This window comes from Vespa velutina, chromosome 7 (assembly GCF_912470025.1).
Source record: "Vespa velutina chromosome 7, iVesVel2.1, whole genome shotgun sequence".
In the NCBI taxonomy this organism is placed as follows: domain Eukaryota; kingdom Metazoa; phylum Arthropoda; class Insecta; order Hymenoptera; family Vespidae; genus Vespa; species Vespa velutina.
This window is the reverse complement of record NC_062194.1, coordinates 826,514-853,954: the sequence shown is the minus strand read 5'-3', so window position 1 is coordinate 853,954 and position 27,441 is coordinate 826,514. Positions and strand designations below refer to the sequence as shown.

General features: G+C 35.1%; 3 protein-coding genes across 13 annotated transcripts in view; all 3 read right to left on the bottom strand.

Annotated features, from left to right (window-relative positions):
• Nucleotides 1–272: 272 nt before the first annotated feature.
• Nucleotides 273–8,598, bottom strand: LOC124950405 (extensin-like). 9 transcript variants are annotated; one of them, XM_047497038.1, is made up of 15 exons: nt 7,795–8,598; nt 7,590–7,707; nt 7,384–7,497; nt 7,189–7,310; nt 6,875–7,071; nt 6,642–6,790; nt 6,485–6,550; nt 6,206–6,363; nt 4,942–5,883; nt 4,600–4,833; nt 4,460–4,512; nt 3,055–3,161; nt 1,529–1,573; nt 1,237–1,452; nt 273–1,175 (listed from the first exon to the last, which is right to left on the bottom strand). In XM_047497038.1, exons 1-15 carry the CDS (start codon nt 7,834–7,836, stop codon nt 904–906), a joined length of 2,835 nt encoding a protein of 944 aa, XP_047352994.1. In that variant the 5' UTR covers nt 7,837–8,598; the 3' UTR covers nt 273–903. The 9 variants fall into 9 exon arrangements, 7 of the variants coding, with proteins under 7 accessions (XP_047352994.1, XP_047352995.1, XP_047352996.1 ...); XM_047497039.1 differs by having other exon boundaries at nt 3,055–3,158; XR_007101358.1 differs by lacking the exon at nt 273–1,175 and adding an exon at nt 3,243–3,265 and having other exon boundaries at nt 1,361–1,452.
• Nucleotides 8,599–9,215: 617 nt separating this feature from the next.
• On the bottom strand, nt 9,216–12,888 carry LOC124950406 (BTB/POZ domain-containing protein 1-like). 2 transcript variants are annotated; one of them, XM_047497047.1, is made up of 6 exons: nt 12,103–12,888; nt 11,290–11,967; nt 11,050–11,209; nt 10,820–10,977; nt 10,506–10,740; nt 9,216–10,414 (listed from the first exon to the last, which is right to left on the bottom strand). In XM_047497047.1, the coding sequence occupies exons 1-6, from the start codon at nt 12,363–12,365 to the stop codon at nt 10,253–10,255; spliced, it is 1,656 nt and encodes a 551-aa protein (XP_047353003.1). In that variant the 5' UTR covers nt 12,366–12,888; the 3' UTR covers nt 9,216–10,252. The 2 variants fall into 2 exon arrangements, with proteins under 2 accessions (XP_047353003.1, XP_047353002.1); XM_047497046.1 differs by having other exon boundaries at nt 11,290–11,970; nt 12,103–12,885.
• A 1,997-nt stretch (nt 12,889–14,885) lies between these two features.
• The window catches only part of LOC124950706, a 64,259-nt gene continuing 51,703 nt past the window's right edge, over nt 14,886–27,441 (bottom strand). For both annotated transcript variants that reach the window (XM_047497845.1, XM_047497846.1), the window contains exons 2-5: nt 26,170–26,427; nt 16,928–17,040; nt 16,509–16,839; nt 14,886–16,357 (exon numbers count right to left, since the gene is read on the bottom strand). In XM_047497845.1, coding sequence (XP_047353801.1) covers nt 16,124–16,357; nt 16,509–16,839; nt 16,928–17,040; nt 26,170–26,202 — 711 coding nt within the window. In that variant the 5' untranslated portion in view covers nt 26,203–26,427 and the 3' untranslated portion in view covers nt 14,886–16,123. The remainder of the gene's footprint in view (nt 16,358–16,508; nt 16,840–16,927; nt 17,041–26,169; nt 26,428–27,441) is intronic.

Below are 27,441 nucleotides of genomic sequence, written 5' to 3'. Positions count from 1 at the left end.
GCAACGAGTAATTAGAAGCGAAAACACAGAGGCTTTAACGATGTTTGCTCGATAACAGTTTACAACGATACAGAGAACGGTTTCTGATCATTGACGGTGTTAGAACACCGTCTACGTTACAACGTATTCGTCTGTTTCACAATTTTCTTAATTTTACCTTTCGTCGAAAGCAATCTCCGTAACGTTACTGCAAACAACAAGGTAAAGAATTTCTTAACGAGATATTTAATACGATTACGCCAATTCATTTCTAACATTAATGAACGCTCAGATTCTCAATGTTAATTGTTTATTTGTGCCTTCATAAAAAATTACATACTCCGTAACGGGTGGGTTCATTCAACAAACTGATGAGAAAACGCGATTTGCGATTTTTCTCGCGCAAGAAAAAGAAAATAGATTAACTTTGAGTCCGCTGACAATACCCCGCGGGTCATCGTTAAAAAAAAAAAGATGTATAATTAAAAGTAATAATTGAATTGATTAATGTATTAATTACAAATTAAATCTTTGTAAACTAAATCTTTCTAAAGCTTTGAAACTATACGAATGAACGTTCGACATCACCATTTTCCCTATACGCTATAGTTTATAATAAATTTATCATTCGTTTCTTATAACTTACATAACTTAGATAGAAGTTCTGGAATATGTACAAATTTTTACAGAACAATATATCTTAACTGCTTTCTTTTTTTACAGTATACTTCAATAACCGTATATATATATATATGTATATATATATATATATATATATAACCTATCAAGGAACAAATCGATATCAAATTGAATTCATTCAACGATTCTCGTTAATTCGACGTTTTTAGAGATCTTCATAAAGGATCTTATATATCAACGTTATTAATACATGTGAATATAGCGCGAAAATCGTATAAAATAACTTTAGTTCATCCATGGTGGACACGGCGCCGGTGGCTGATATGCTTGAGAGATTGGCACTTGATAATGCGGCGGCATAGTTTGCGCCGGATGCTGTGGCCGCTGTTGTTGATGCGGAGGTGGTGGTGGTGGTGGGTTGCAAATAGACTGCATCAATGGATGCGAATTGTAAGGTGGTGGTTTTGCAGCGTGCGGTGGTATTTGATTGTACTCGATATTCAGCGGATGATCCATTACCGTGTTTTGAATCGGAGAACGATTACCTTCTAAAGGACCTATTTTCACAATAGCAAAATAATTAACGACAATATAAATTTATAATTAATTATGATATACCTCTTGGTCTTATTTGTGGTGGTGGCATATTCGTTGGTGGCAAATTGGGAGGACATAACGCATGATGTTCTTCTCTTGGCATTGGTGGAGGTCTACCCCAAGGAGCTCTGATATGATGAGATTGCCAAGGTGCTTGCGGAGGTGGGGGTGGTGGTAATGGTGGTCCACTCGCAGGATTCATACCCCCGGATTCAGCGAGTAATACCGGTTCGTTACCTAATCATAGAAGAGTAAATATTTCTTATCTATATCTATATAAGGATTAAATAGAATAAAAATTTCATGAACGTACCTGGATTTAGTCCCGTGTGCTTTGGATCGACGTTACGCTTTTCACCTGAATAATACAAATAATTAATATAACTATAACGATATCGATGAAACTATAAAAATTTTCTTTCGCATAAAATGCTTTTAGATTATGATATTGCGATTAGTATTACAAAGGTATGCTAAAGTAACTTTGTGTTTTGCAGATTATTTTGCAAAAACAAATATTTTTGCCGGTTAAGTCCGTTTCTATATGATGATAATGCATCCCAGCGATAAATAAAACACATGGCTTTTGTTAAAGCTAAAGATATTATAATCGTTAAATTAATTATAATTTCATTCGTCTTTCGAATTGGTTCCATCTCCTTTTTTGCATGATCGCTCGTACCAAACACGCTGCACTAATAAAATATAATTATTAATCCTGATTATAGTCTGGATCGATATTTATAGAACTAAAATGTAAATATTTTTAATAATACTTTTTCCTACGTAGTATACTATTTAATAACAAAAGTATTCATTGAAAACGTTGCTTTCTTCTTATTTCGTACTTCTCATCCGGTTTAATTTTCTTTACCAGCATTTCTTACTGTAATATAAACATGAAATAATTAGAAACGAATTATCTCTAACGTCATAATCTCGTTGATAGGATATTTCTGGAAATTTTATTTAATTCATATTATCTGTTAACGAAATGAATTATCGCTATTCCCTTTTCGGAAGAATTTCCACCGACTGTAAAAAGATACGTTATCCTAGAATTTATATTGAGAATATTACAATATTTCAATGTTTGTTATATTCGACATTCTCGGGATATATTTAATAAAAGACCAGATCCATATTTCTCTAGTGTCTTTGACATTCTGAAATAAAAACTTGGCTTATTACATAATGTTCAAATTTGCATACGAATATGAATTAGTAATTAATAAGAAAGATTACTAAAAAAAAAAAAAAAAGCAGTAAAATTAGAATGCCTGAGTCAACTACTGTAGCCATACAGTATGTGCAAAGTTTCATAAAATCCAAATAATAAGAAACAAAGTTGAAGCAGCTAAAGTAGCAGTGTCACAAATCCTTTTGTCAATCTCGTGCCCATCTGTAAAGTATTTAGGCAAATTTAAAAGAAGCGATTTACCAAAAAATAGAAATTAAAAAACACCTATAACATTTTTTATATCATTTTTATAAGAATATATTTACATTAAATAACACTACAGTCTAAGAGTATTGAGAAAAAATGCTAGATACTTTATTTTCAATAATTATAAACACGCATTAAGAATAAATGTACAAAGGAACGACTTTACACATCGATGGTCGAAAATTATTCTTGATTGAAATACTATTTGTTTGTTTGTTCGTTTGTTTGTTTGTTTGTTTTTTTCATGTTTATGGCAAATAAAAATTGTCTACCATAAACAATAATCAATTTGCGTGTGTAAAGTCTTTCCCCGTGATGAATATATTATGTTGGTATATACATTTAAAAAAATATCTAGCATTTTTTCGCATAAAATACTCTTAGTTACAGACCTGGATGTGGAGGTGGCATTAGCAGCTTGTTTCGATCTCCATGGGGTAGGCCGGCACCTGCTGGCGATGGACCATGTAAGACTTGCTGTTGACGTTCACCTTCTCTGCTTAAACAATTCAGTTGAACTCATTAATTTTTTAAGTTGTTAACAGGACGCAAGCATTTCATATATTAATGTAAAAGTCACCTGATGCACACCCATGGCTATTTCTGAAATATTAAGAACAAGCCTGAATTCACCAGATGATAATTAATAGTATCAAAATTTATTTCATTACGTATTAACGGTATGTCGATTATTTAAAGGATAATTCTACAAAATAAAACTTAATTTTATGATGCATACGTTTGGCTTGCTACTGATGATGAAGGAACTTATAATTAACAATGAAAGCAAAAATCTCTTTTTATATATAAAAACCTCCATTGTACAACAAACTGCTTAATTTAAATGACAATTAAGCTTGTTTATTAATTATTTTCCTTTTCGAATCTTATAGATAACTGAATTATCCCATGATATGAACAAATCTATGTAAATGTATTTTTCGTAACAGAATTATAATTATGTGGATTAATAAAACTCTATATATCCATACATTAATTTTGACGTATGACAATAATGTACAATCAGTCATATCAATCGGTAATTATTTTCATTTAAGTCGGAAAAATTCATTGTAAATTTCTTTCTACATATGAATATATCGAGTTTCCTTTTTCTTGAGGTAATAGAAAAATTCGTCGTAATTAAATAATGATTATATCTAAAACACAATACTTAACAAATAATCAATGTTACATGCTGAATAATTAGAAAAATAGTGAATCGACAAATGTGAAATTTCACGATCGTCAGTTCATCGACAATAAATAAAATTATTACATAGATCTGTTTAATCTCATAAGAAATCCATATAGTCGTCAAAGTTTACTCGGTCTTGGTAAAGGCAGGTTTCTGTAAAAAATTTGTTCAAACAATAATACGATTGTTTCAATTTAAATGTTACCTTTTGTTACTTTCCTGCTACATTTTGTACAATATCTCTTCGCACTGTTAACTAATTGAAACATAAATTTAAATAAGCAAACAATGCTTTACCAATGCCGATATATATTTAAATTATAAATAATATAGGAAGAAAAAGTAATGCTTTGCAAGAAAGCAAAGTATTAGATTAGATTTATTTAAGTAAAAAATTTCTAAGATAAGAACTAAACTATATATCTCTTGTTACTAATCTTCTCAAAGAACACTTTGCTTATATTAAATCAGCTTTACACAAAGATAACTTGATTTTTATACCTAAGTGATTGTCCTACTATCGGCGTACAAGTTATCGTAAATGACTGATATGAATTTGTTAAGATAAACAAACTGAAATAACGTATGCATGTGCTTACCCTGTGCCATGACGTTGAGCAGGTAAAGGGCCACATTGATATGGTGGTGGTTCCTGTTCGTAAACATTGATTTTATTTGTGCATTATATTATTTATCATGCATATAGAGACACTCGAATAATTAATAATTGTAAATATACCTGATTTCCTTCTATATCAGAAAACCTTCTCTTCACCCCATGAGGTTTCTGTTGTTCAGGCGAATCTGGCTTTTGTTCGAACGGTTGATGTTGGGGTGTTTGCACTGTATAATGTACTTGGGCCGGTATATGACCATTTTGATATTGCATATGGGGAGTATGATATTGTATTTGCGCTTGTATTTGTGGCGGAGGTGCATTATGAAGTGGCATATTTCCAGGTGGCATTTGTACCTAATAGTCGAAGGAAACGTTATGAAACATTCATTATCACGTTTATTTCTATTATCATTTGCATTCTATTATCATTTTTCTTTTCGTTATTTCTAAGAACGAAATTACCTGTAGCTGGCCCTGAGAGTGAGGTATCTGCTGTGGTTGCTGCGCTTGATAAAGCCATGGAGCATTTTGTGGAGGAGGAGGTGCCTGCGTTGGTGGAGGTACGCTAGTAAGAACGTTCATCGAATTTTGCATTTGTGCCACTGACGGAGGGGGTACTATTTGCGGGGGAGGTACCGGCTGCGGCAGTGGACCTTGCTCGTCCTGTTGATGCTGAATTTCACCTCCTTGAGGTAATGGAGGTTGCTGAGGATGTTGGGGAGATTGAGCATTAGGAACCAAAAAAGTTTGAGTAGATGGTGGTGGAACTTGTAAGTGAAATTGTGGAGGATGACCCTCAAATTGAGGTGGAATCATATGCTGTGCTACAGCTTGAGGTTGTTCATGATTCTGTTGTATTTGTGGTGGCACAATATGTTCTCCAGGCTGTAGAACGAACTGCGCTTGTGATTGTGAGACAGGTGCCTGTACCTGCTGATACTGTATTTGATAAGTTTGAGGCACAGGAGGTGGTGGTTGATTTGGAGGGAAATTAGGTGGAGGAAAATGAAGATGTAATAATGGTGGTGGCGGTTGTTGAGTTATATTTAGAGGAGTTGCTGGAGGTGGTTGTTGTAAGTTAACATTAACAGTCTCAATCATTCCTTGCGAAGGTGTTGCAGGTCTTTGTACACTGGGTTGGGTATAAACATATGACACTGCCCCACTAACTGGCACACTGGCAGTCGAAATGAAATTCTGTTGAGCTGGACTTTGTGGTGGTGGTTGACTCATAACATACATTTGAGCAACAGGCTGCGGTGATGCTTGTGACCCTGGTTGGATACCTTGAATTTGTAGCGGTTGTCCAGGATGAATCTGATATTGCACTTGACTTACGCTTGATGGAGGCCCAATTAATTGTACTTGTCCAACAGGTGGTGGTGGCATAAAAGTTTGTATTTCCTTAAAATAAAAATGACAAATGTAATCAATGCATCATCCCTATTATTGGGCAATACTTTATACTCCGTCAATAATGTTAATAACGAGCGACATCTTTCATCGAGAAACTTCTTTGAACGAGACATAACTTTTTACGCAACGCAGGTTACCTTTTGAAACGACAAAAGAGTTTCTTTCCGATAGATGGTACTTGCCATCAAAGTTATCGACAGAACATGAAGCAATCTCTCTCTCCCCTCTGCCGCTACCTCCTTCGCAGCTCTTTTTCTATAGATAAGATTTCCCGATAAAACAACTGATTTCCAACTGATTAAAATAATACCTGAGGTTGGTTAGGAGGTACTAATGGTCCTGAGTGAGGTGGTATATGTACTCCTGGGGGAGGAACTGTTACTCCAGGACCTGGTGCTCCAGCTACCGTAGCTGTTAAAATAGTCGCTGGTAGTGTTACCACGTTACTTTGAGGATGTTGTATTATATCTGTCAAAAATATAATTCCATATAGATTTTGTCGTCTTATATAGTTAGTTAGTTAATTATTTAGTTATAAGACGATATTCGTCTATATAATCGAAATAAAATGTATGATCACAAATTGTACCTTGATGTTGTATCGTAACGACATTAGGCTGCCCTAAAGTACCAATATTCATAGTTTGAAATTGTGCTGTAAAATAATAATAAATTTTTAATAATTAATTTTAATATCAATATTTCTTTTCAATGGATATAAATGCAAAAATAAAAATAGACAGTACATGGCTGTATTTGTGGTTGTTCTATGACCTGCTGAGATTGCACTGGCGGTGGCTGTTGTTGTATGTAAGTTTGCAGCTCAGATTGCATTGTTTGTATTAAATTAATCGCCAACTGTTTTGCATTTTGTAATGCTTCTGGTTTTGGATGTCTATAAAATTAAAAGTTAACAGAAATTTATTTGATGGAAACAATATTGATAATAAAATGTATAAAGCAATGACAAACATCTTACTCTATATGTAAATGAAGTGGCTCAGGAGATTCAGATCCTAAAACAGGATCTATAAATTGCGAGTTTCTTCCCCTTAAAGTTACATTTGCACCAGTCTCTCCTCTTATGTACAATAAATTTGCTCCGCCAATGCCTATAATTCTTCCTCGCAAATCAAAACCTTGTGGTGCATTTTCTATACCGATGCATATCTTTTCCTGTTAAAAAGTATATACTTCTTGTCATCAAATAGAAAATATCTTAAAAAGAATTTATAATTATCTTTTCATCTATCATTTTCTATAAGATTATAAATAACATAAATTATATCTTACTACTGATGTAATTCCAGAATGTAAACTCATAAGAGGCGGAGGCGCATTAGTAAATCGACTTGGTCTATTTAATGAATTTTTATGTTCTGCCTTAATAATTTCATTAATTTTTTGTATGGCCACTGTTAAATCAATGATCTATTTAAAAAAAACGTTTCTATATAAAATTAAATAAGAGAAAATAACATTACATACAGTCAACATATTGTTTTGATTGTCCTTGTATGTATAAGTATAAAGGCCGTTCATTGGGACAATGTAACTTTTCTTGTTCTGTCATAAAACGTCCACGAGTAGACACCGTAGCTTCTAAACAGAAGATGCAAAATATAAAATATTTCATACATTATATATATATATATATATCTTTGATATTAAAATTTAATTCTTTTCAATCTTACTAGAGAAAGAATTAATTTCATCTTGTATGAAACCTTTAGTGAGTAACGTTCTAGCACTAGGAGGTGTCTCATTGATTTCAAACTCTGAAGTATATGTCTCCCCGCTTTTGAAAGTTATCTGATTGAAAATATTGGTGTTAATGATACGAAATTAAATGGAAAGAAAAAGAAAGATACATTGTAATAAATTTATACATATAACTACCTTGTTGCCTGATTCAGAATTTCGGATCTTTTCTTTAGCCATGGAGATTAAATGTAGACTGTCATTTATATACACTATCGATATTATTTAAATATCATATAAACTTCATGTTACGTTATAAAATTACGATCTTTAATTATAACAATCAATCGAATAAATTTCTCTTCGATATCATTTGCTAATCGCATAAGGTAGAGGTTAAATTCGAAGACGTGTAATTTTTTAAACGTATCTCAATCCATGATGATTAATTTTTTTCATAAATATTTAAACGTTCTTCAATAACATATTAATCGTATATTCACCATAAGAATTTGTACAATTATTTACAATTGTAAAACGCAGTTCGTTAACATCACAAGTCCGATGCTATTTGTCGTCACTGACTGGACAAAACTTAGAGTCAGTGAAGCCACAATGGAGAAGCAGCCGACGTTATGTTATGTCGACGATTATATCACGTGGCAATATATCAATTAATCTTTGATTTATTTTTATGCGATTGAAAGTATTCGATAATAACCGTTGAACTGACCATTACGTCTATGAATTGCATCGAATGACCAGAATGACGTCTTTTCAATCGTTTTCTTTTCTTTTTTTTTTTTTTTTTTTTTTTTTTTTTTTTTTTTTTTTTTTTTTACGAATTTAGAAAAAAAGAAAAATTAACATTTAAAAAATCATTTCTCTAATCTTAAGTTTAACTTCTTTCACGATATTGCACACATTTTTACTAAAATATTAACTTCGTAATAACGAAATGAAATTGCCTCGTAAGAATAAGAACCGATCGTTCTCACTGATTTCCAATTATTACAAACAATTAGGATATTATGAATTACAATTACATAATCGTTATATTAAAGAATTTTTTTTCTTTACAATTATCTTAGAAAAATACATATTCTAAAGCATATGGCTAAGGAAAAAAATTATAATACAATGTGAGGCAGCTTGTATTCATTGAACAAATACTTTATTTCAAATACTTAACATTATATGTGCATTTTCCGTTCTATAAATACAATTTAATTTAATTACAAATTGTTATTCACACATTTGCGATACTAATAAAAATAATATTACTAGGATGATTTTAATATTTCTTGTGCAGATATATTGTTGACTTGGTTGTGTTGTCAATTGATATTTAAGCAAGGCTCAAAATCCATAATGTTGACTCATCTAATAATGGAAGAGGTTCATAAATTCTGTAATATTTCTTTCAAATCCAGTGGCAGCTAATTAATATGATTAGAAAGAGTTATATCGTTTTAACCTTGTTATTTTTTCTATAAGAATGTGTAGAGATATTTTAGAACAATTTTTTACTAAAAAATTTAATAATGTTAGTTGTAACATCATAATGACAAGACAATTGTCATAATGACTGATAAAACATTCGAAATTGATGAACATACCTTTGTATTAGATCTCAAGAAATATTCAAACATATTTGTAGTTTCTTAATGATCTAATTCTTTATTATTCTCTCTAATACCTGCTGTCTTTCTTATTATCTTTTTTGATATTAGATTGTGAAATACATCTATACAAAGAATACTGCATACTTTCCAAAATCGATATGAGGTTCTTCTTAAAACTAATTTTTACTAAAAAATATTTCAGAAGCATTAGGCTCTGTTATTCTTGCTTTGCATTGAGATACATTGCATATATGTATTGTTTTATTTATTATTTTCAATCAAGATATATATTTATTGGAAAGAATCATTTTGCATTGATATTTTGTTTAAATAACTAAACTTTTCTCTCTCTCTCTCTCTCTCTCTCTCACTCTCTTTTTGTCCGTTTTATTTTTTTTCTTTTCAACTATTTTAACTATCTTCTTTTGTCTCAAGTATACACTAATCAAAGGGATAGAAAAATAGACAGATTGTCTTCAGTTGTAAGAATTGATATTGATTGCAGAATTAATTTTGATTAATTGGATAATGAAAAGGTAAAATATTTACTTTGCATTTGAATATGTATCAGTGGCACAGATCAGTCTCTTTTTCTAATAAGGCCCTCCTAAGACTCACAAGTTCCATTCCCAGTGCTCAGTTTGATACAGAAGGATCTAAGCACCATTTGTAAACAGAATAAAGCTTAAGCAAAAGCTGCATCCCTTAATATAAATCGAAGACACCATGTTAACAACAAAATTTAAACTTGCTTAATCCTTTGGCATGCTCGTGGACTATTCATGCTGACTATATCACTCTATTTGACATCCGTAAAATATATATAATCGATCGAAAAAAAAAAAGAAATATATATATACATACATATATATACATATATATATATATATATATGTATGTATATATGTATATATATATATATATATATATATATATATATATATCTTTATACAATTCAATTTGTATATAATCGATTCAGAGCGATGAATAAGGTAAAAGGAGGAATGTTATATTTGTGTCCACGGGATTTCTTAAGTGTAAAAGATAAGCTCAGGAATTTGTCCTTCCTCGACGGAAGTTCCATTATTATCACCAGCTTCGATATTAAAATCAAATTTTACTTTTCCATTTCCAGAATCGCAATCAACCAATACTGTTTTTACACCTTTCGTTCCATAATGAGAATAGGGACCCTGCAACAAAGTTCAAAATGTAAAATACAAAAAAGAATCGTAAATATTACATTGAAATTATAGATTAATATAATCATCATAATATATCCACCTTAAATGTTGCGGATGCTGTATAAATAGTGTTTGGTAAAATTTCAGCTAAATCTTTAAACATTAGACGATAAGTATACTTTGAACCATCACAACTGAATGTCGTTGAATTCGAAGCAATTACTTTTCCTGATGCCGTATGTATTAGCTCCACTAATACCTCGTATATCGCGGGTCCGTGCATGCTGCCATAAACTCCATAACCGATAAGGAATATTCGCCGATCCACGCTAAATCTATTGTGAAGTTTTTCTTTTTATTTATGAAACGCTTAATGTTCATTCATTATGTATAAAAGTATATATATATATATACCTGATACGATCACTTGTTCCATTGTAACCCCATTTACTTTTGGTATGCTGAAATCTACAGACAGTTTGCTCTTTGCCAGTCATACAACAACGTGGCATCGTTTGAAAGCTTACCGTAGGTTTTGGGTTCAATATGAAATAACAAAACAAAGATAGAACCTAGAAGAAAAATCCATTGAATGGAATGAATTCTCAAAAAAATGTGTATTATTAAACAACGATAATACTAACCTCAGAATGATTTAATAATCCAGATTGTGCTGGGCCCGCAGTAAATTCCTCTTTAGACATAAGAGGAAAACGAACCAAAGAAAGAGCATTGCCTAAAACCAAACGTTGATTCTCTGGAACAACTGGCAACTGCTGTCTTACGCATTCTGCCTCCGACCATCTACTCGAAATATATAATAAGTGTTAAAATATTATTAAACACAGGACATTATGTGAAAATTATCGGATATTAACGTGTACCTTAACACAGCCTGAAATATTTTAGATTCCCTGACTCTAAGCGTATCTCTTTCAAGAACAACCATCAATGTATCGATATCAATATCCACAAATCCATCTGCGTTTAGGGCCTCTGTTGTAAATCTATCGATAGTATCCAAACAGACAGCTGCTAATTGAGGTTCATCGAACAAACGAGCTTGCGTTAAAAGTAAAAAAGCATTGTCACTGGTTAAATTATTCTTCAAAAAATCGACACAGTGCTTTTCTAAAGCAGAAACGGCATACTTCTTAGCAGTATACAACGTTGTCATCACAGTTTCAGGATCTATTTGTATTTCATCAGTATATAAAAAAAGAAGCACTGCCAAAAAAGCAGCAGGTTCTACATCAGGTACTTCTATTTCCGAAGAAGCTGTAGCAAGCGTTCCGTTAAACATTGCATAAAATACGGCACTTCCAGAAGACAGGACTAGTTTGTGAGCCGGAATACGCTGTTGTTGAGCCCCTCGTCCTACCAAGAAACTAACGTCGGACAGTATCTCGTTGTTAAATAGGAAAACTATCCTCTCGCGCATTGTAGCTTTCGTACCCTGCCAATTGTATGTAGCCACAGCCGAGCCATGGCTATTCTCCAATGCTACATTATTTTGAGGATGTCCATCGATGTGGATCGTATTAGCTGCATTAGTTGGAGGCCTGCTGATAAAACAAAACAAACATATTTAAACATTACATGCTAAGGCAATATTTCGATTATATCTAATCAGATCAGATATGTTTGATAATCATTGACATCTATAGAACTTTGGATAAAAATAAAAATATACTTACTTATCACCGTTCGACGATGAAATATCAATGCCTCGCGAGGTAGAAGAAGTGGTAGGCTGTTCTTCGTCCCAGACAAAGTTAAGTGCACGCCGAGCACGAGAGAGAGTCCCAATCGGTTGACCGTTTTGCGCCGAATTTGCGGATTCATCGACCGCTGCGTTATTTCCATTATGGGCTTCCTCGCCATCCTCGTGGCCCAATCGTAAATTGTGTATCCTCGAGACGACATTCGGCACGTCGCCCAATGACGTTTCCGTGGACATTTTCACGCAGGAAACGTAATATTTCTCGATATATTGCCCCGTTTCATTTATTCACCCGCGTATCGTGTATCAACAAAATATATACTAAGGCGCCGTGCCTCTCAGCAGTGTTCCATTTTTCTCGTCGCTCCCCCTCCCCCTCTCACTCTTTTGCGTTCTTTTCTCTCGCTCTCTCTCTCACACACACACGCGCGCACGGTCACTTTTTCTCTATCTCTTTCTCTTTCTTATGACTCTTCGAACGATCGTTAAACTTACGAAATTGTGTTCTCAACGATAACGATAATCGGCCGTTAAAGAAAACGAATGAGTTTCATGTATATCGTATGACATCGCGTGTATACGCCCTGCTAGAGCGTGCAGTATGCATACGTTGCGGTAAATGCATGTGCACGCGACCAATGTCACCCCAAATCTTTAATACTAGATAAAATTAAATCCACCATGGAATGCAAAGATACTTTTTGTTTTTTCACAGAGATAATCAAAAATGCATTTATTCCTAGATACGTTTTTCTAAAGTCCCCTTACAATTCTTATTCTTATTCTTACGTTGTGAACGGGCCCTTACAAAAGCGATTCTAACGACACCACGTTCCTTTCAACGAATGTTACGAGTTTCGATTGGTACACAGTTATTTCTATAAATATAATTGATGATAATAATAGATTCGATTTTATTTTTAGCAATGAGGAAGCATCGATTTAAATCAATTTAAGATTTTTCTTTTTATCGTTCATTCTGATTTATATCAACAATGAGTACAGGCGTAATTCTTGATCTATATCGATAAACAAGATTTCTTTTTAAAGACGAAGATTTAAACGAGCATATGGGTTTATCGAATTTTTCAAAAAGCTTTTATTTTTATGCACGAACTATTCTAGAAGAAATATCACTTTTCGACGCGAATTTTTTATTTTACGAGAAATCAAACTTATTCAAAAATTCGAAAAGGCAATGTCCTCGTTTAAATCGTCAATTTTTAAATAAAACTATCTACATTAAGATCCACCTAAGATTACACTTGGAGTCATTGTTGGCGTAAACATTTTTTGTGGGAAAAAAAAAGTTCTGTATAGTGGCGCCCCCCCATTGAGCTTTGCGGCAAAAAGAAGAAGCTCGTATCCCCACTACTGATTTTCAAAGAAACACTTGAATGCCGCGTATTTTGTTCCTGTGAAGTAAAACGATTCCTCGCTTGTTTCCTGCATAAGTCGATATTCAGATTTTCTGTTCCATTTTAAACTCAAGGAAACTGATTTCACAATGCTCACACGAAGAAATTACGGTAACTCATTCAAGCATTTTAATTAGCATTGAACAAATGTATCAATGGTAATCTATGGTAAAAATAAGGAAATATTTGTTCAGTTGTTCACATCAAAATGTTTAATTCATATTTATATTTCATATATTGTATTATTATAAGAAACGTTTAACGCGATGGCAAGTATTTAAATTCGTAATTCAATCGTCAATTTAGTCGGTAGTATCTCTTAAAGATCTTCGCTCTCGTTTTTGGATGCATTTCATGTGTAACGACGCGATATGATTTTCCGCGCGAATTTCAAACAAATCGTATTTTCCATATTTTCATCACTCAATCATGTCGAGGACGAAAGATCCTTGCATGAATGATTGATTGTAATTAATTAATAAAAGACCACGAGTAAATTTCTCAGAGAAATTTCCTCTTGAATGGTTTCTCATTTTTCTTTTTTTATTTATTTATTTTATATCAGTATAGGATATTCTCGTTCAAACGCGTTTATTATAATTACTTGAAATTTGGAATATTTTTATTTTATTATTAAATACTTTTCTCTCGCGAGAATAATAAAGAATTGTTATTAACGAGTTCTAATAAGGAATAATCTCTGAATTATAAGCGAAATTGTATGATTTGTTTTTTAATAGAAATTAATCAAATATTTAATCAATTTTGTTGATGAAAGAAAAGTCATTGCTTTTGAAAGAGGAAAGACAAATAGACTTGTAGAATCACAGTTTGTATGTTCTAAAATAAATAAATTAATTTTTAGCAGAAGATTTTCAAATTTAGCACAGGATTTTTAAAGTTGACTTTTTTTTAGACGAAATGAAAATTTTCAATAATTATTAAATGTGAGTTATTGATCGGAACATATTTATGCATAAAGATCCATTAGAAAAATCATGTTTTATAACAACTGTATTTAATGACGTTTATGTACAATGTTTACATGGCAATACAGAAAATATTCTGTCAGCCCTATGTTTTATGTATCATACATGAATATAATTAAGCCGAAGCCAGTTTATTAAATCTATTAATACGACAATTACGATAATGTAGAACAGTACGAATACTTAAGGATCTGCGTTAACTAAAAATACTATAGGTATAGAAATGTATCGATCGTTTATCATGTACATATGCACATATGTATATATATATATATTTATATATACGTGTATGTGTATATATATATATATATATATATATATATATACGTGTATGTGTATGTATATATATATACATACACATACACGTTCATTTTCGAATAGTAAAAACATTTTATTTAATTTTCAAATGACAATATGAACCTATTATAGACCGGATATTATAAAATATTGAGATTAGATTGATCTCAATTATTACATATACATACATTCATACATATACATTTAAACGATACGATACATTTCTTTAAAAATCGACTAATACATATACCTATGCTCAAAAAAAAAAAAAAAAAAAAAAGAAACAATACTTTAGTTCACATCTAACGAAAGTAACTTTTGATTTATGTCCTTAAAGTAATCAGATTTGTTAATAGTTGTCATGGCTATCGCAAAGTCAACACCTCGCTTTCTATACCATTTCATTTCTCTATACAGCACCTTATGAAAGAACATCTAATAATTATAATTAAATATTATAATTGTAAAGAATTAAATAAGTGCGTGTGTTCTAGAGAAACTACGTTCGGCTCTTCTTGAAAGAGAAAAAAGTCTTCTTATTGAACGAAAAAAAAAAAATAAAAAAATAAAAAAAAAATAAAAAAGAAGGATGAAATAAAACAGAAGAATTAAAACAGGAAGCGCCCCAGATCTATGAAACACAAATACCTTATAACTAATCGTATTTTTTTTCTTATAGATAGTTCCTTAATTAAAAATAGATACAATTTTATAATATGCACATAGAAAATACATAATATAAATTTGTCGAGTAAGTAAAAGAAAAAAAAAAAAAAAAAGAAAGAAAAAAAAAGAAAAAAGAAAGAAAGAGAAATAAAAAGAGAAAAATAAGAAATAGAATAATCGTTCTTACGATTAAGATATTAAATTAAGTAGACGATGTATTTCGAGTTAGGAAACGTATTTCGATTGTAACACATTCGACATTATTACGTTTAATTCATCATTCGTTTATGGTAGTACAAAGATACGAATCGACTTCCTTTTCAATATTTCAATGTAAATTACTATCAATAAATATGCAATGGTTAAGCGAATACGAAATTATTAAACGATGTACGATGTTTTATATATATATATATATATATATATGTGTGTGTGTGTATGTGTGTGTTTGTGTGTGTATGTATGTATATATATATATATACATATATATATATATATATAAACGGAATAACATCGAAAATATGGCGTTACTCGTGTTAAAACGTCTTTTTTTTTGTCTGCGATCAGCGAACCGACCACTGGTAACATTTTATCTTTCATATTGCAGTTCGACCAAACACGAGTCTCACGTCTCAAAGTCTGAGTCTTGATCTCTTTGTTGGCGCAATTTGCTCTTCGCTTTTCTCGCCTTTGTCGCCATGGGTTTCTTCTTTTTCGGCTTCGGCATGATCTCGCAGCTGCAGCCGCTTCTTACCCTGATGTAGTCCAACGTCCACGTTGACCCGCTCACTGTGTTTCCAGGAAACGTTGGAAATCTGTGTTCCCTGTGATGGTGCCTCCTATGTTCTTCGGAGCCTCCCTGAAAAAAATGAATACATGTTTTAACGTTTTAATTTACATGTGCATATAATTACATACGTATATACGTATTAGATAATTCAATGAGTATACGATTAAATAGAGATTTCTTTGTTAAGAAATGTTAATGTCGACACACATGTTTTCTGTACCTTCGTTCCAGGATTCTCGACGATAGCGTAGGTGTATGAGAATTTCTGCACGCATCTCGACTGGTTACTAAGCTTCCGGTCAACGAACCTGCAGGGCTTATCGAGGACGTCTGGCCTGCAGGAGTACTCGAAGAACCTCTGGGCATTTTCGCCGTCTCGATAGAGCTCGACGTACATATCTTGCCGATTTCGGCCGCCAACGGGCTCGACCATTTCCTCTATCGTAGGACAACAGTCGACTGCGAGGCCATCTTCGCCTCCCTCCTGGCGCAGAACCATCTGCATCTCACGGTACGTCATTCGCTTGTTCGTGTCTTCCAATGGCACCGTCCTGAAAATCATTACGTATACATAAGTCGTATATATAAATGAAGTAATTAATTATCAGAAAAATAATTTGAATCATTTTCAATACTCACCAGCGAGAGATATGTCCTCTGAAGGGATGCTCTCTGGATCTACGAGAGGAAAAGGATAAAGTGAGGTTGGCGGCAGCAAGCCGCGGGCACAGGACTGCGGTCAGCCAAACCACCTGCGAATAAAAAGATGATATAATGTGAGCATTGTCATCGTCAAATGTCTTTCGTTTTCTAGCTTATTATTTTTGAAAGCATTCTCGAAAGGAATTGAAATTTTATAGGAGTTCGCCACAATGGTAATCGAATGCATATGTATATATACATATATACATATATATATATATATATATATATATATATATATATGTATATCGATTTATGTTTTTAACATGTCAGGAGAAGAATAAGCGTGAGAAAGTACAAGAGATAGGAGATTAAAGGCGAACCTGTGTAATAAAGCATGACGTTAGTCACGCATCGGCCGTACGGTACGCGTATGAGCTTACGGAGGTGAAAACATTAATTCGGCTTATAATTTTTATGCAAAACAGGCCTCACGGCAAAGCCTCGGCGTTCTTCATTCACGAAGGTCTGTCCCTTTCTACTCGGCTCTCTTCACCTTTTTCCCCTTTCTCTTGTATACTTTCGATTTAATTGCGCTACGTAACTCTGCAACCAGAAACTGGTGTTTCGTTTTTCTGCAGCATCACGGTAGGATTCCCTTTTTCATCATTGTGAAGGTTAAACGGATATAAAGTAAAATGAATAACGCCTTGAGCGATAATTACTATATAATAGGTCGGACGATATTTTGTGCACGTGCAACACCCTTGTTCTTTTTTACGTAGTTGAAGCATAGCGAAATATTACGAGAAACGTATACGTTCCGAAGGTAATATTAATGCTATCACTTTCTTGGTAATAAATTGAAAACGTTATCGTCTCGACTAACCGATAAAAATGAAATATATACTTATAAATTAATATAGTAATATAACACGAATTAATATTAATTATTCAATTACGTGAGGAATCAAATGTCTCTATATCTGTCGATTAAAAAACTATATATATATATATAGTTGTATATATATATATCCGTAAATCTATAGTTATTAACTACATAAATGTAGATGGTATAAATAACATTATGACGGACGAAGGATCGACTAAGCCAACAACCTTTCGTCGTAAGAAAGCGTAATATCTGTCTATCGAGTTACAGGAAGGCAAGTTAGAGCCGTCATTGGTGTAATTAAAAGAGAGAGAGAGAGAGAGAGAGAGAGAGAGAGAGAGAGAGAGAGAGAGAGAGAGAGAGAGAGAGTACACGCTTTGAAACTCGAGCCGCCGGTTGAAAGAGAGAAGAGACGTAGAGACTAAGATCGTGTCGCATCCTTCCAAGATTTATAGAAATGGTACAACAAGAGATAGTAGTCGTTCCTGTAAGAGCTTAATTGAGCCATCGTTCTTTGGGGGTGAACGGTTAACTAACTGGCGCCTCCCGTACGAGGAACTCATCGAGAAGGCAAGAGAGTCGCGTTCAGATTAAACGGATATTCACGCACGCGGCAACGGCCACACATCGAGTTCTCGGATCCTTATCGGATTCTTGCATCATTCGAACGAGCGAAAGAGTTCTCCGTTCGACTGGCATTGCTGCGATTTTAATCGATACTTATATGAACGTATCGCGAGCCATGCCCCATGCCAAATGATTCCCAACGATGTTTATCCTTAATTACTACTTCAGAATGAGAAAGAAAAAGAGATAAGGGGGAATATATTTCAGTATTTATTCGACGTCGAAAGGAAATGTCCCGATCTTTATGCCATTTTCTTAACGCCCAATCTCCTTCGATTCAAATCATTATATCGTCCGGTCAATATCTCTGGCAAAGTTAAACGTGCTTTAAACGTTGTCCCTCCCAAGACTCTTTAACGTTGACTCGAGATTATGCTAATTAAGCTATCAACGACGTTTCGTTCCAGTTCGATCTCGGTAACGCGTCTGTCGGACGTTCGTCGAAAAACGGGATTGATCTGTCTCTTCGTCTTTCTTTTCTCTTTCTTTTTTCTTTCTTTCTTTCTTTCTTTCTTTCTTTCTTTCTTCTTCTTTTTCTTCTTCTTTTTTTTTTTTCTCTTGCGATACATCATCGCAAGATGCGAGCTTTGGCAACACGAGCGAGCATTCATTTCATCGTTCGTGATACACGCACCAACTGGCCGATCGTCTGGCAATTTTAACTAATGACGGTCCAACAATTCTCTACTACCTTCTCCCCGATTATTATCAATTCTGTGGATAAAGATTTACAGTCGCGATGTGTCGAGTGTACGAAGGTAAACGTAACGTACGGCATCTGGATTGCAAACTCGTTTTGGCTTTTAAGAGTAGAATTCTACGGCCAGAATTCACGCACTGATTGTGAAAGAAAAATATTATCGATTACGTAGCTCGTAAATTCCCGATCGACGACGATCAAGTTTAGAGAATTCCAAACTTTGATTTTCTATGGTAAATATATTTCGACGAGATTCGACGAAATTTTTCGAAAAACTTTGAACTTTTTTATATTAAAATCAATTACGTCACTTATATTGATTATTTTTCGTTCCATTTTTCGTCTTTCTAAATCGATAGAATCTTCAAATTTTTAAACGTCGTCTACCGCTTGAGATCATTTCCATGAGACGAAAAGAATGTTTTACGACGTGCTCGTTGTAAAAGTAATTTGTAGCGTAATTAGGGGATCATAATGTTACCGAGGGCAGTACGGTGGTCTCTGGTTCTGGCTTCTAGGACCAGTCCCAAGCTCGTATCTCACGAGTCCTGGAATGTGCTCGGCCTCATTGCGTTTCAGATACATACCTACATATAGGGTGAACCGATAACATTCAAAGAACCGGGACTTGTATTGAAAAGGCCGCTGCTTATCGCCGGACGTATTTATGTTTCTCCATGCCATCCGATCTCTTACGTGCAAGGCGTGTGGGATCCATCCGAACCGTGTATTTCGGTGCATTGATCTCGATCTCGATTTATCCGATCGACGCATTGCACGTCATTGGATTTTATTCATGTACGAATACATTGAAATTTTTGGAATTTTTGCGTTTAACCGATGACGCGATAAAGTTTCTTTATTTTTATTTATTTTTTTTTTTTTTATAAATGTTACGAATAGAAAGTACTAAATTAAAACTGTCCAATTAACGGGAACATTGATAACCAAAGTAAATTGTCATTTGATTTATTTGGAATGTTACATCGAGATTGAATTTAACGCTTTAAAGAGAAATGTAATTTAAGAAAAAAAAAAAAAAGAAAAAGGGTCGTTGACCTTTTACTGATAGAACAAACACATTCGATATATAAAGACTAATGGGAATTCAATCGAGACGCCATGACAACATTAGCAGCGATAAACTCACAATTCTACAACGCCATCGGAACGGAGATTGTTAGGTGAACAACAAATGCCTGAAAAGCATTCTCTCCTTTCTATTGGCCGCAAATTTTTCACACGTTCGTCGGCACGATAGTGCGATTGGACAAGCACGAAGTAATAATTTATTAGTCTCCACGAGTTACCGTTTTTGTGTTAGGAAACTATGCCGTCGTGTATTAGCAGCAGGTAGACTAGGTTGGCAGGGTATATATATACATATATATATATATATATATATGTATATATACATACATACATATGTACATACGTATCTCTTTGTATCGGACGTCGTAATAATGCAATCTCTAGCATAGCATAACTTGGAGCGACATTCCTCCAACGAATTTCGGTGTAATTATTATTAACAAGCAAGAGCTTGTGGGTCCGTTGTAAATCAAACTTAACGACGTACTTAACGACGTAAGAATCTAACGGAACATTAGTGGAGATTCACCAATTCTAGTCATCTTCGAAGCTCTCTCTCTCTCTCTCTCTCTCTCTTTCTCTTTTAAGAATTATCATTTCGTTCGTATGAGAAAGTTTTATTCATCGCACGATATTTAATAATCAATAATTGTAATCGCCCATGCGCTTGAATGGCGATTCATGCCGAATTAAAGTCCAAGAAAAATGTCGAAAGACGGATATGCATTATTAACCTTTGCCTTGGCAATAATTAACAATAGTTTACAAGATAAACCGAGGGAGGATGAGCAGCTCGTGTATTTACTCAGCCGTTGCCAATGCAACATCTCCGATGTATCATTAGCATAGTCATTGTACGCGTTATGGGAAGGACCCAGTGCTCTCGACTTATTGCAAAGTGCCAAAGGTGATTTCAACACCGTTCTTCCGTCATTGTGGCACATTTTGCGAAATGGAGAAAGAGACACTCTTGAGTTCTTCATCATTTTTGATATTATATTTAACCATTTCACTTTGAAATATTTGTCAGGGATTTCTTTTTTTTTTTTTCTTTCCTTTCCCTCCCCCCCACCCCAAAAGTAAAGAATGTCTCGCAGAATCGTTTACATAGTTAATATTATAATATTGATAAATCTATTTGAAGATTATATAATGCTCGTTAGAACGAATATATAATACTAAATTGTATCGCGTGTCTTTCGGATTGGCACGCGTCGCACGCGTCGGAAGGGAAGGTCCTGTCGCTGGAATGAGAAACGTTGGAACCTGTTGTAAGGATATTACTCCGTTCCTCTCGAATGGTAGCGTAGCTATTCGAAGCACGAGAGCCTTCGACAAGGAGGATTTTTCCTCGTGGAAAAGCAAACAGTGTAGAGCCCATGACAAACGGCTACTATCGAGTGCCTGTTAGAGATAGTAAGAAGAAATGAAAGGTCCTCGAATGTTGTGCTCCAGCACAATGAACGCTACCGAGTGGCTCGTACGACGATGACCGGTCTACCACTGTATTCTTTTCTTTCTCTATCTCTTTCTCTTTCTCACCCCACCATCCCTTGAGAAAGCCCGCGGGCTGTTTAGACAGCGAACGCTTCGCCGTGTGTTATGATTGACGTGTATAAATATTTGGTTAGTCGCCTTGCCGTTTCATGCGTAAATCGTACGCACGCGGCTTCTAGAAGCGAGCAGCGTGTCTGTGCGTGCGCGCGCGTGTATGTGTGTGTGTGTGTATATATATATATATATATATATATATATATATATCTCTATCTCTCTCTTTTACTATCTTTATCTAGGCATTTGATTTCTTCTCTCTTTCTTTACTCTTATGATGTACACACGCGTGACCACCACGAACAGGACCTTCTTTTTTCTATTCCTCCAGGCGAGAAATTAATGACGTCCCGTGGACAGACTCGTTACGCTCCGCGTGAGACTCTACGGACGACCGAATGTCGTTACGTAGAGTGTGGAACGACAACGAGAAGGAGGAGAGATCAGACCGAAATCGGTCGAGGATATGCCGGGAACGAGTTGTCGACCATAAATTCTTCGCCGTCTACTCGACTCCGTTGCACTTGCTGGATATTCTTGTCCAGCGAGAGATTTTAATGAGAGAAGCTTGATTGAAATTAACATCGTGTGGGAATATTTTTATCAGATTTTTTCTTCTTTTCTTCTTTTTCCGACAACACATGTTCTAACCTATTTACGAGATTCATACGGTATCATCCCATTAAAAATTATTTTTTCCTAATTTAATATTGTCTTAAATATATATTTTGATTTTTCATCTATGAAAACATACAAACGTACATCTACAGTTTGTAACACGTGCGCATTTGGATTGGAAATAAACGATCGTACATGGTAATTATTTCCTATCAACGGCTAGTATTACGATTGGCCTGTAAAAGTGAACAAAAGTTCATTCCAATTGGTCAATAATTTGTCGTCCGTAAAGCTTACAGAATCTTTCCTCTCGACGTTTAACATAGCTTCACTGACCCCTTAAGTAGCGTTGCATGTTATTTCACGTGGCTAATATGAGTCACCCTCAGGTAGGAAAGGAGTTTTATTTCGCAGGGCATTCCAAAGATATCGGATAGTATCGCATAAAGGAAAATACAAAGAGTAAAAAGCACATAGGAAAAAAGCGTTTCGAATGATCTACGAGCTCGTATTTCGTGGTACGTTTCATGGATCCTTTTCTATCGCGAATCTCACTGCGAAAATCCCTTCGTAAGGATCAAAGCCCAAAGGCAATATCCACCCACGATATAGTAAATCATTCGAACGTTAGGAAGGGTTCAATCCGTGTGCGAACAACATGGATCCACCTCCTTTTGTATAGCCAACTATGATTTGTAATATATTATTTTTGAATTGTTTTAAATTACAGGCTCCATGACTACGATGAGCAACCGTGATAATAGGAGAAGGGCGTCCATTCGGCAATATCTCCTTTCGAGGCTAAAAACCTCGTTGGATTCTCTAGAAGCATATAAGAAGAAGAAGAAGAAGAAGAAGAAGAAGAAGAAGAGGAGGAGGAGGAGGAGGAGGAAGTAGGAGGAGGGATCGAACCTTATGCAAATGCAACAACGTTGCAAACGACCCTGTGAAATCTTTGCGAGTATGGCTTAACTTAACTTACCGTAAGATAATCGAACGACTACCGATGATAATGCAAAGACAACGGCGAACTTAAAGGTAAATCGCAATGGAAATTACTGGTAAGCTTGTCATTATCTGTCAATACATTTTACGCCTATCGAAGATAACACGTACCAACGAATTATTTCAACTTTCTTGATATTTGGACGTTCGAACTTTGTCGAATCAATTTCGAATATGTTATTGATCCAATAGATCCAATTTCTCGAAGCTATGAATAATATATTAGAAATTTAATCGAATATTCGCAATATATTTTCTCTATTGAGGAGAGAGGTTAAGATCGAAATGTCAAACACGACAGAACGATTCGAGATTCGTTCATACAGCTATCATCAACGATCGCGAAGTGTTTGCGTGGGTAGACGATTGATGAGTCTGGGAGACGCTCTCGTGCACGGTGCCTTTGAAATCGATAAAGCGGTAAAGAGTCGCTCGAAAATATGAAATAAATCAAGAAACGAAATACGTCAAACAACTAAATACTAATTTACGATCGTTATCGTAGTACCGTATATCTTGGAACTCGTCGTTCATGGAGAATTTTCGTCTGTTATTGGAATAATCGTAGCAGATCCGCAGGTATCATATCGCGACTCGTTCGATATCGGAATGCAATATCTCTCCTACGATCTCTCATCTCGAAAAACGGGATCACATTTTACAGCTGCTACATCCTGTTGCTTGTTGGCACTCGAAGCGATGCAGAAGAGGAATTTTCTAGGAAACACGTGTGTGATTTAAAGAGCAATTGTCGATCGGCGATGGGACAATTTCTCGAGAATTATCGTCTCGTCGTTTCTATCAGAAGGATGCGGAAAAACAGGTCGGCGTCGATCGTTCGAAATCGCGTTAAGGAGATTATTTATTGGAAATATTGGTGCCGAGAGAACGATTAGCATGCTAATGCCATTCGCCCATTCGCTCGTTCATAGGTGCAACTTGGTAGATACATTGCCGGTGTCGGTTAATCTGCCATTATTAAATTATCCGTGTGCACGTTCGGGACGACGATGTGAACGCCGTTTATCAATATCGTTTGCTACGCAAACGCTTCGAAGCTACCGATCGTTCCCATCCTTACGTTAGCGTTTAATATTATGTAGATAGCAGCAAGTACGCGAGTGACGATAAGGATACCTGTTCATTTCTTACCGAGGATCGTCAGGAGTGTGAATCACGCGTGTGTTTCTCAACAGTTCCCTTCTGTTAGCTTTCGTACCACGCAACTGAGAATTAATTATTTTCACGATGATAAATTGGAAAAATTCACGGATTCGTTTTTATCGACAAATTTTTCTAATCCACAAAGCTAAAGCTTTAGATCAATATCGAGATATTGTTTCTATACGGTTCATTAGAATAAGCTACTTTCTTTTCTGATTTGTAAGACGTCCACTTTGCAAATTATAAGCCGTACTTTTTCCCGATCAGTCGGGGACCTCTTTCTCGATTACCATAAACGTCGATCGATTGATCGTCCTATCGAGATACCAAGATCAAGGTATAGTGAATTGTTCCACATTGGAGCTTATTTGAAAGACTTCAAGTTCAAAAAATCCAAGTCAAAGATTCAATCGAATAAACTTTCTTCTACTTCGTGTGTCTCGTGCGATTATTGAATCTCCGTCATCAAAAGTTCCAAATTTACCTGCGAATACGTCCTTGAACGACCTGCGCACATGAGAAAGATCAAAGCTTTTATCTTGAGACGTCTCATGAGGAAATATTTTGAGACGGAGAGAAACTCGTGGGCAGGTGCCAAGAGGCCTACGAGGTGCTTGAGAGTCAAGCTAACTAATTCAAAAGTCGGCTTTGAGAAAATGTGAGGAGGACACCCAACTGCGTGGAAAGATATAAAGAAAGAAAGTCGTGCGAGCGAGTGAAAGAGAAGAGAAGAGAAAGAAAAAGAAGAGAGGGAGAGAGAAAGAGAAAGAGAGGACCAAGGACGAAAGATAGTCGTATCGAAACCATAATTTCGAAAGTTTATCGATGCGTTCCGTGACAGAAATCTGTCTGTCTGTCTGTCTGTCTGTGTTTGTGTGTGTGTGTGCGTGTGCGTGTGTGTGCGTGCACGCGCGCGTATATATTCGAAAGAGACGAAGCTCTTGAAAAGTACTTACAGCTCTATCCGTGAATGTTCGTTCGAGCGTTTGCAACGCAACGCCGGCGAGCCGTATAAGACAGCTCGATAATATGCTAATAATACTCTCAACGGGCGGTAATTTATGCTCATTATATCCGGCCTGGATATTGTAATTATTGTTTCGTTCAATGTACTTACCTTCGAGGTGTGTGCTATACAATGGCCACGTTAAGGGGCGTGCACGAGGCGTTTATTGTTGCATTAAACACCACCGATCGTACTCGATTTACAAAACTGATAGGGATAAGCACGCGCTGCTGATTCGTTTGAATAATTAATTTATATTGTATATCGGTGGATACAGAATATAAGTTTTTTCCTTTTCTTTAGTTTTTTTTTTTTTTTTTTTTTTTTTTTTCTTTTTTTTTTTTTAAATATAACAGAGCAATTAGATTTTCGTATTACGAAATGAAATTTATTTGAAAGTGTAGGTAATTGAAATTTTTGTTGGAATTCGTTACGTTCTATATTTAACCGGATAACTTGAGAAATATTTTATCTTCGATGAGATCGGTAAAGATAAAGAGATAATAAAAAAAAAAAAAAAAGAAAAAAAAACAAAGAAAAGAAAGAAAAGAAAGAAAAAGAAAGAAAGAAAAAAGTAAACTCACCGCGACGAGGGCGCTGAGAGCTTCAATTCGCATAGTAGCTGGCCAGGCCAGCGGGGAGGCCGTAGGTTCCAAGCTTGTGGATCGAATTCACGTATCGATCCTCGATTGTTATTATCGAACGGCGATCTCTCGCGTGCGATTTCACTCGGTTCGAAATCCAAGGATGGCCGGCCGATAATCCGTTTCTCCGGGCTCCTCCACGTCGATTTCTCGTGATCCGCCGGGTCGATTCGGCCGTGACATGACTACCGCACCGATCTAAAAAGAAAATTTAAACATTATCTGCAAAGGAAATCAAAGATATAAAGATCATGCGATACTTTGACATATTTCAAATGGAGTTTTTCGCAACAATCTGATTTTTCAGATTGTTCAAAAAGAATCACGAATGATGATCGACGCGATTCATTCATTGGCTTTTTCAATCGCAAATTCAATAAGAAATAACGATTGCCTAGTTAAACAATAATCATTATGAACATTGGACGTCAAAGGGAAAGATGTTGTACGCGAGGGAACGATTTGCGTTGGTTGCTCGGATCGCAAAGAAAATGAATATGTAAATGTTGAACTCACGCGACAATCTTCGATATCATGACAACGTACATAAATCGGACTTTACATCGGTTATATCGATAGCAATCTAAATACTTGCACGCGCGGTACAATGAAAACGATGCCGGCGAATAAAAGTCAAACGTACACGACTGTAAATTATCGTCTTACTATAGAATATCTGTCGTCGAGGAGACGACGATGTCTCTGAAAAGGATTGGCAAAGGTATGGAAAGATTTTCTGAATTTCTACACGGAATAAGAGAGAGAGAGAGAGAGAGAGAGGGAGAGGGAGAGGGAGAATGAGGGAAAACTAGCGGCGCTTTATTGACAATAAATAAGACCCGCTCTAATCTCTAAACGCTCTATTCTGCCACCCGCGCAAAGTGCATGCCGTTCACATGCACCCACGAAGACGTGATTTCACCTTTTACACGAGGATGAAAGAAAAGACAGAGAGAGAGAGAGAGAGAGAGGGAGAGAGAGAGAGAGAGAGAGAGAGAGTTTCTTTCTCTTCTTCTTTTTTTATTTTCAAAGTTTAACGAACGGATCAGCGTGCGTGCAAAACATTAAAATACCTCGTCATTCTTCGGGCTCCACCACACTCGTTAGCATAAATTCGTTTCGCGAGAAAAGAAGAGCTTTAATAGCAACACTGAAACGTACTTTTCACAGTAGGAAGAGGTGTATCTGCTTGTTACGATGCTCCGAAACGAT

Coding starts and splice junctions, on each gene's coding strand:
- LOC124950406 (XM_047497046.1), bottom strand. CDS start 12,365: ATGTCCACGGAAACGTCATTGGGCGACGTGCCGAATGTCGTCTCGAGG. Junction 11,971..12,102: donor TCATCGTCGAACGGTGATAA/GTAAGTATATTT, acceptor TTGTTTTATCAG/CAGGCCTCCAACTAATGCAG. Junction 11,210..11,289: donor ATATTTCAGGCTGTGTTAAG/GTACACGTTAAT, acceptor TATTTCGAGTAG/ATGGTCGGAGGCAGAATGCG.
- LOC124950405 (XM_047497038.1), bottom strand. CDS start 7,836: ATGGCTAAAGAAAAGATCCGAAATTCTGAATCAGGCAACAAG. Junction 6,551..6,641: donor ACAACCACAAATACAGCCAT/GTACTGTCTATT, acceptor ATTATTTTACAG/CACAATTTCAAACTATGAAT. Junction 3,162..4,459: donor GCTCAACGTCATGGCACAGG/GTAAGCACATGC, acceptor GAATTGTTTAAG/CAGAGAAGGTGAACGTCAAC.